At 40.8% G+C, this 9164-nt stretch overlaps 1 protein-coding gene across 3 annotated transcripts in view; it reads right to left on the minus strand.

Moving 5' to 3' along the window:
• Window positions 1–6834, minus strand: part of CARNMT1 (carnosine N-methyltransferase 1) — a 37531-nt gene extending 30697 nt beyond the window's left edge. Inside the window, exon 1 of one of the 3 annotated variants that reach the window (XM_010999989.3) lies at window positions 5634–6834. In XM_010999989.3, the coding sequence (XP_010998291.2) occupies window positions 5634–6121 (488 nt within the window). In that variant the 5' untranslated portion in view covers window positions 6122–6834. Of the gene's footprint in view, window positions 1–5041; window positions 5583–5633 lie in introns of those variants that run through there. The other 2 variants (XM_031449898.2, XM_031449896.2) reach the window with 2 other exon arrangements.
• Window positions 6835–9164: the final 2330 nt, after the last annotated feature.

Here is a 9164-nt window from a genome sequence, read left to right on the forward strand (position 1 = left end):
GATGTCCTTTAAGGGGAAAAGGTTAAGATAATGTTCTTCTTAAATTGGGTGGTAGGTGTCCACTACATCATTCTTTACATTTTACATATACAAACAAACACATAAATGCATATTCCTTTTAAATGTTCTTTGGCATTTACTCAACATTAAATGGAAATGAAAAATGTTTTTTCATTTGGTTGCCTGAATCTCTCTATTCATCCAAATAATTCTCTCATTTTTATCTTCTTATGCCAAATCACCAATTTCTGAACAGCCATACTTAAAGAAGTTCTGAGGAAGCTCTTGACAAAACTTAAGCAAAAACCTGGTCACATTTTTAAAAGCTTGTGTGTAGTGGTATTCTGAGGTGGTTAGGGATAATGTGAAGCCAAGTTGGCCGTGGCTACACTAATGTTTGCTTTTTTCCCTCCTGGAGACAGTATAAGAGTGAGCTCTGAAGTCTAACAGATCTGGACTGAAATCCAGGTTATGCTGTCTATTTGCTATGTGACTCTTGGCAAGTTACTTCCTTTCTCTCTGCCTCAACTGTCTCATATACAAACACAAGGTAATATATAACAACAATGATGATGATTATAGAAGCTATGAGTTACTGAGAATAAATAAATGCCAAGCACTAAACCAAGTCACTTAACTTGAATTATTCTGAAAACTCTCCACAAAATCCCATGAAGTACACTACACTCCTGTGTAACTAATGGGTTTCATTGAAAATATAACAAAATAATGTACACAACACACTTAGCCTGGTGCTTACAACATAGTCAAAGCTCAAATATAGGAGGTATATCTAATTTATATGCCCACAGTGAAAATATGAAAAATGCAGTAAAGTAAAAGCACTCAGGGGTTTAAAAAAAAAGCTCCTAATAATTCCTCTTCTAGAGGCAACTACTTCTATGTTTTGGCATATTTCTCTCTGCTTTATTGTTGTTGTTTAAGACAAAGTCATCTAACACCTTTCGAGTCAAAATGTGGTGCAGACCACAGCAGATCACTGGGAAGTGGTAAGGAATGAAGAATCTCAGGTCCCATGTAAGACCTGAAATGTAATCTGCCTTTTAACAAGATGTCCAAATGATTCACATGCACATTAAAGTTTTAGAAACACTTGGAATTCTTCATCCTTATCAAAAGAATTTTCCCAGGTCAGAAAAAAGTTCTCAAATGACAATAATGACTACTCATCATTCCACCTTATGCAACCAAAATTTACTTAGCTATTTTCCAAACACTGAGCCACCTAGATACTTTTACTTGTCTATTTAATGATCTTTTTGTGTTCAAAATCTGTCTGTATTTTAGAGGGAAAAAATCACCACAAATTCCCATAAGAATTACTAGGTCAGAAAAGATAAGTATTTTTACAGCTCTTGATACAAACTGATTTTCAGAAAGACTGTATCAATTTAAATTCCTATCAGTAGAATATGACACTAATGAACTATTTAGTCGGCAAGCAGCAGAGTTACAACAGTTTACAATTTACCGTCAACAGGTTAGTCTCATTGTAATTCTTTCCTAGTATTGCTGGGCACTGAATGTCCCACAACCTCCCTCTCACCATGCCTCAAAACTCAAGATTTCTCATCGTGAATGTAGCACATATCCCATCCAAAAAAACTTGCACTTTTCCCTACATGGCTGATATTGACGAATGGTCCACCAGAAAACCACTCAGGTCAGAAACTGATGAGCCATCGAAAATGCCTCTTCTCGCAGTCCACTCGATGAAGAGCTCAAAATCTTTCTGATTCTATTTCATAAAACTACCTGTAAATTACCCATCCTCCCAAGTTTTATCCCCAACCTATCATGTGTCTCCCAAAGATAAGTGAGGCTTGCTACCTAAATATGCTGTCCCCAATCTACCTTCCTCCCACCTCCAACTAGATAAATTCTTCAAAGTACAAATCTCACCTTCTTCACTATTTAAACTCCATATTTCAGCATATGTAAAAAGCAATCAATAAATGTTAAGTTATGCTCCCTAGGCACCACTTTTGGTTCTCCTTGGAGACTACTTATTTCCATGACTGCAGGGGAGCTGAGTAAGTTATGGATTGGTTAGAAGAGCCCACACACACTTACTGTCAATTCCACATAAAAGTGATATAACTACAGAGCAGGATAAGATGAGGTATACCCCCTTAACCTTTAGTTACTTACTGGTGTCCAAGCTGTCCATACCATACACCTACAAACCCCTATCGAAATAAGTGAGGTCTTATTAAAATTGAGAAGAATCCAATCCTTACTATTGTGATTATGGGTAACTGCACTACTCTATAAATGCTTACATTATCACTGTGCTTTAAGACAGTGGTGGGCAAATTATCACCTCCTGGCTACTTGGTTTATTTTTGTAAAGAGTTCTACTGGAACACAGCTATGCTCATTTGTTCACATACTGCCTGTGGTTGTTTTCACACAAGGGCAGAGTTGAACAGTTTTAACAGAAATCACCTAGCTCTCAGAGCTTAAAATATTCATTGCCTAGCTCTTTAAGGAAAGTTGGCCAACCTGCTTTAAAGGAATGTTTTACAACCTTCAGACTCTCCTTGGTTCTGAACTCAGTCAGCATTAAGAGGTCACATACTCTGGCATCTGAGGAGAGAAAGTAGTGTCAGCAGCCATATTTCCCCAAGGGTATCTCTACCTCCAGCTCTCTCTAGAAGGCTCATCTCGATAGTGACCCCAATTCTGACTCAGTCACCTTTCATAAAGGTGGGTCCAATGCTGGATCAAGGCTAAGGTCACAGACTCATTCCTCTGCACCTGTTGAACTATTCTAGAATTTCAAACAGAAAAGCATACCTTTTCAGAAGGAAAGTTTGTCTCAATCCATTTAAAATATTTATTAAATAACCAAAGTTAAAACTGTTTTACTAGTATCACTGCTTACTAATGCAGGGTGAAGTTTTAGTGAATGATTTTGGATTTCAGGCCAGACTCTACCACAATTTGGTTGGGTACCACCTAGCTAAGTTGCTCACCTCTTTGTATACCTATCCCTTCACCTGTGAAAATAAGTTCTACATCTCAGCTTTTAAAATCCCACCTAAATGCTATTTCTAAAAGTAGGACATTTCTGACAAGACTTTTGGCTTTTCAACTGCAGTATTTTCCTAAAATGAGTGGGTATCTTCATTCATAACAAGAGTAGTATTTTGAGGCTAATGTTTCTTGCTATTGAGTACAACCCTACAGCCATTTTTACCTTAGAATGTGACATTTAAGCAAAATCTGTAGGAAGCACAAAAGTGAAAGCCACTGGAAAGAGAAAATATTCATCAAAAGACATTTCTTGCCTTATGATCCTTATCTAAATCGCCTATATACTGACTAAAAGACAGTGAGCAGTAAAACCAAACTCTCTGAAATTTGGGAATATCTGCTAAAGGCTTCGAATAGGATTGCCCATAAGAACTTACTACAATGATGGAAAGGCTTACATCTGCACTGTCCAATACACCAGATGCTAGCCACATGTGGCTACTGAGCACCTGAAATGTGGCTAGTGGAGAGTGAGGAAGGAGATTTTAAGTTTTATTAAATTTTAATTAACTCAAGCTTAAATGTAGCCATATGTGATTACTGGCTATGGTACTGGACAGTGCAGGTCTAGAAGATCATAAAATATTGGAATGTAACAGTCTAGTGTTTTCTGCTACACAGTCTTTCTGTACCCTTAGTCCTTTACCTGATGTTTTTAAAAGCATATTTTAAATTGTACACTGTTTTCAGTATAAGGATTTGAATTTTTTCATCAAGAGAGTACATACAAATAAAAAGGATTGTTATTTTTTTAAAAATGAAAATTTCCTCAATCCCACATTGGTAAAGAAGAGGGATGAGAGTACAGGAAATTCTATCACAACCACCAGAACATGCACACAGCACCCTTTTACATACTGCCACGCTTGGGTCCTAGTTTCAGGTCAAAATCCCCCGTCCTCTCCCACAAAAAGGTCCATCTGACACTTAATCATAAATACCAATCCTGAATTAGTCCTAATATATTAGAATTGGGTACAAATGCACATTTTAACTTAACTGAGTCCACTACAGTCCCACGACATTTCCCAGTATTCTTTCTAGATTTCTCAACAGCAAAACGTACCAGGCTTTTCTGCACCTATCACTCTTAGCTATCTAATGTCAACTTCTTCCCCTCCCTATACGGTTCTTCCAGGCACAATACTTGCACCGAATTCAATTCTCTGGTTGTCTGCCTTCCTCTCTATTGATATTAAATAAAATCCCCATACTACTAATTCCCTTTTGAGCTCTGTTAAGTAATGCAGTCCACAGTTCCTATGCTTGGGTTTAATTAGTAAATTATTTCAAGATCTTTCAATTTCAAAAATTCATCTCACAAATGTAAACAGAGTCTAAATAACTTTAAGCTTTTGTTAAGTAAGCTTTAAAATTCAGGACAGTAACAAACTAGTTTTAAACATTAGTCACAAATTGACAGATTACTTGGGAATAACAAATGTACTTCTTTGCTACTACTTGTCTTATTTGTTAAAAATAGAGCTCCAACAGCATGCCAAGCACTGGTGACATATAAGGCTCATCAGTCCCTGCCCTTGAGAAGGTCAGTCAAGCAATATTAAAAAAATATTTGCATAAAGCACAGCAGGAGCCCTTCTAAGGGAACACTTTTATTTGAGTAGGAGGTAACATCTACCTGACTCCAATTACAGACTCAGGACATAGTCGTAGGTGGACTCATCTCTCAAAGGAATAAAAGTGCTTTCTTTACCTGAAAGGTCAGTTGATTTATGTCCTTTTCAGATTTTTGAATTATAATTTTGTGTTATTATAAGCTACATTAAGATTTACCTAGAAGAAAAGTGGAAGTTAAGAAGTTTAAAAGTCCTACCACCTTAACCCACAGTGAGAATTCGATACAAATCTGCAGAATAAAAGACCGTAAAGGCGGCTCCTACACTGCTTTCTTCCATTTCCCTCCTTAAAAACTGGCAAATTTTAGAACAGTCGGAGCATCTCTGACCTTAATTTCACCCACCAGTTATAGACAGCGAGCATCATCATTCGCTTGCTCACCACAAATGTATCTCTGCGTTCACAGCGCCAAGGGGTGGGGGGTGGAAATCTTAATGCTGCTCTCACAAGAACTGGCAACAGTTTAGGAAAAAACGTCCTACGGCATCCCACGTGTAGGTGAACTTGGGCTCGCCATCTGTTCAGTTTGGAGGACATCGACAGCATACAAATCATGCCCAGCACCGGACGATTTTACCACCATCATCTTCTAGCTGAAACTCTTACAGCACTTTTCCGGTCACCCCCACCAGCCTCAAAGCCAAACCTTTAACGAGGGATGGAAGGGCAAGAGGGCTAATCTGATCCTGAGGTCAGAAGACAAGAGGCTGAGCAGCAGACGGCGCGGCAGACACGCGGGTGTGCAAGGCCGGGAGGGGCTAAGGTGGTGCGAGATGACTCGGGGGCCCGGAGGTCAGCTCAGGCAGCCGGGTTCCAACGCCCCGGAGGCGTGGCGGCCGGGGGGCAAGCGCGGCGGGCGACACCGTGCCGGCGGGTCCGCCGCAAGCAGAGGGCGCCCAGACCGGCTGAGCTGGGGTCCGCCACGGGCTCCTTACCCGTAGTAGCGGAAGGCATTAATGATCTTCCAGAAGTGCTCGCGCTCGAGCCTCTCCTCCTCCTCCTCGGGGCTGCGCGCGGCCGCCGCCGCCGCCGAAACCGCCGCGGCGGAGCCCAAACGACCGGCGGAGAACTGCACTTCCACCTCCTCGCTCCCGCTGCCGCCACCACTGCAGCGGCCGCCTCCCCCGCAGCCCTCGGGCACCTGAGAGGCGGGCGGCGGAGGGCGCCGCCGTCGCTGCATCGCCGATGCGGCCCTCGGCCTGGTTCGCTGGCGTCTCGCCGCGACTGAAAGCGTGGTGGCGGCTGCTCGGCCTTCCTCTAGACGGCGCCCGCCGCGGACATGCCCCCAGCTCGCGGCGCGCTCCGCCCCCGCCGCCCTCAGGCCTCCATCCTCGCGGGGCTCAGCCAGGTCTTCAGAGCCCCCGGAACGAGCGCGCAAGCGCATTCGAGAGTTCGACGAAGGCCTGCTGCCACCTGCGCTCATTTGCTGCCGGGCTTCGGCGACGGCGCGCTGACGTCACGACGACGCGCGAAATGGGCGGGGATAAGAGCCAGGTGGGTGGGGCGAAGGAGGAGATGCCTAGTAGGTTGGGGCTAGCACCTGCGAGCGGCCGCGTGGTTCACACTTGAGAGCCTGCGAGTGCTGGACTGTGGAACGGGCCTGAGAACTACGGTCAAGATACTAGCAAAGGAAGGAAAAGCAGGAAAAAGTTTAGCTTTGATGAATTTATTCGGAATTTTTATTTCAGAAAGTCTAGGAAGAAAGCCTTGCATTCACCCAAATTTAAGTTTTAAATAATTTCCTGAGCGAATTTCTATTTTTAATTACATAACGGGAGAGGGACACTGTCATCTTTTCAGTGTCCTAATCCCGCCATGGACTGGTCATGGGAGCAGATGAGGAAAATGCAAAACCCTAACCTTACCTAGTACTTACTCCAGCTTTGGAAGACCACCAAAACGCATGGCAGGCGTAATGCGGCGCAGTACTAACATCAAATGGTGGCCCTTCGCAATGCCAGTCTTCACCTGCGTTCACTTTTTGCCCCATTTCTCTCTGGGCTCATGGGTGAAACGGCTGCCCTACCTGCATTTGATGTTATTCTTAGGAAATAACTAATTCCTCTCAAATTTAGTCTACCACCCAGCAAATTGGTCTTCAAAATAATTGTAGAAGATTGCTTTATTCAGGAAAGTTAAACTTGCCCAGGGACCGCAAGTTCTGTTAAAAAGATAAAACCACTGAAAATGTGTGGCCTCATTTTCATAATTTAAATTAATAATTGAAATAAAGGCAATGCTTTAAAAAAAGTACCGTGGTTATTCTATGTTAATGTTACATTTTTATACAATATTTTTATAAAATTTAAAGTCTATCTTTTGAATACAGTAATACACGGTTCTAAGTTCAAAAGGGAAGTGCAAAGGGTTACAAATGTGAAGTTTCTTTATCTTGTCCCTAACCACTCATATCCCCTTCCTACACACAATATATCAATTTCTTGCCTGTTCTTCATTCAGTACCTTTTTCTTAGAGTCTGGTTTTTTAAGTTATATAAATTATCATAATACTGTTACCGATACTGTTTTCATTAGCACATATAAACTATGTATGTCATAATTTGTGACATATATCATGCTATCTAACATTTGTTCAACATTTTACATTTCTAAATTGTTTTTCCCTCTTGTATCACCTCATTTGTTCCTTACCTCAACTCTGAAGGAAGTGTTGGTATCTTCCTTTAACAAATGAAGAAACAGAATTAGAGAAATTAATTGTCTTGCCCAAGGACACATAAATAGCAGAGCTGAAGTACGTTTATTCATTCATTCTCTCCAACAAATGTGTTGATTGCCTCCTATGTATCTCTTGCACTGAACTAAAGGTAGCTAGAAGCTAGAAGCACAGACTTCTCATTCTCACTTTGCCAGTTAGTGTGATCTGTTTAAAAAGTTACCTGAAGTCTCGATTGTATATCTAAAATGGATAAAACATTGTCCTTTCTACACTACCATTGGGAGGAATAAATGAGATAAAGAGTGAAACATGCCTAGTAAGTAGGCTTAATGAATGTTTTCTCCCTTCCTTTCAGATCTCTTTAGAGTATATTTTTGACCTGGTTTTGAAACACTTTTCTTCAGACTTCCTCTTCATTCTTTGCAATGAGTTTCTCCTGTAGAAATCTTCCCAAATAATAGATCCCTTTGGGCCAAAAGTTTTGGGATGTTTTCATTCAGAGGTCAATTCATCTACAAGAATTAATAACTGAAACACACCATCAGGGTTTCTTTAGTTATTCTGAAGAACTGTTAGTTAAGCAGCTAAAGCTCATACATTCATACACTCATGCAATTCTCATGGAAATGTGAAATGGTACAGTCACTGTGGAAAAGAGTACAGCAGTTTCCTACAAAACTGAATGTGTGTATACGATACAACCCGGCAACTGCACTCTTGGGCAGTTATCCTGGAGAAAGGAAAACATGTCTTCACACGTGTGCAACTCTGCGTAGTTACTCTTATCTCTCAAACCTCGGATTTATATGGTTGTTATAAGGCTTAAATAAAGAAATGCATGTAAGTTACTGTCAAAATATACTTTCCAAAAAGTTAAAAGCATGACTTTCATACAAATATAAAGTGAGAATGTGTCAAAGATTCTTTTAACATGTTAATGAGAGAACTGGCAAGATGGTAAGCTGGTTTAAAGAAAACTGGAGAGAGCAAAGTAGTCAAGGTGGCTGAAAGAAAAGGGCTTGAATAAGATGGCTAATTTAGACACAAAACTGGTTAATGTTCAGGCCAATAAAAATACAGCCTTCAGGGTTGTCTTCTTTACATGATAGATAACTTGCATCTCTAGTGAAAAATTTAGTTTTCATCACTATCAGCAGTTGTTCTCAAGTGGGGATAATTTCTCCCTCCAGGGGACAGTTTTGATTGTCGGAACTGGGTGGGAGGGGTGCTACTGGCATCTAGTGGGTAGAGAACAGGGATAGTCCTAAACATCCTTCAGTGTGTAAGACAGCCCCCCACAAAAAAGAATTATCTAGCCCCAAATGCCAATAGTTCTGAGGTTGAGAAACCCTGGCTATCAATTTCTACAAGTTAACATCTACCCTTATGAAATTTAAAATATCCTAATCAAAAGAAAATAGCAAATCAAAGATACGCACTTCTAGAAATTGGCTAATGGGCTGGGTGGGTTGGGTGGGTTGGGTAGAAAATGCTTAGATAATGCTGAAAGGACATGCAGTAGCCCTTTTGCCTATTTCCAAGTTTTGGAAAACTTTCTCAACAGCACTTGGCACCGAACCTCAAACATGGTAGTTTCTCAACAAAGGTTAGTTATTACTGTAAATTTATAGACCACTAGAGAGAAGCCCAAATGCCCACACAGTAAAATAAACACCATACTTTTACGGATGCATCATCACTGTTGGAAATTATTTTCCTGTTAGATTATTTCATCACAGTCACTTTGACGTTTTAAGAAAGTCCTCCAATATAACCTTCAGACTTA

This window comes from Camelus dromedarius, chromosome 10 (assembly GCF_036321535.1).
Source record: "Camelus dromedarius isolate mCamDro1 chromosome 10, mCamDro1.pat, whole genome shotgun sequence".
NCBI classification, from domain to species: Eukaryota; Metazoa; Chordata; class Mammalia; order Artiodactyla; family Camelidae; genus Camelus; species Camelus dromedarius.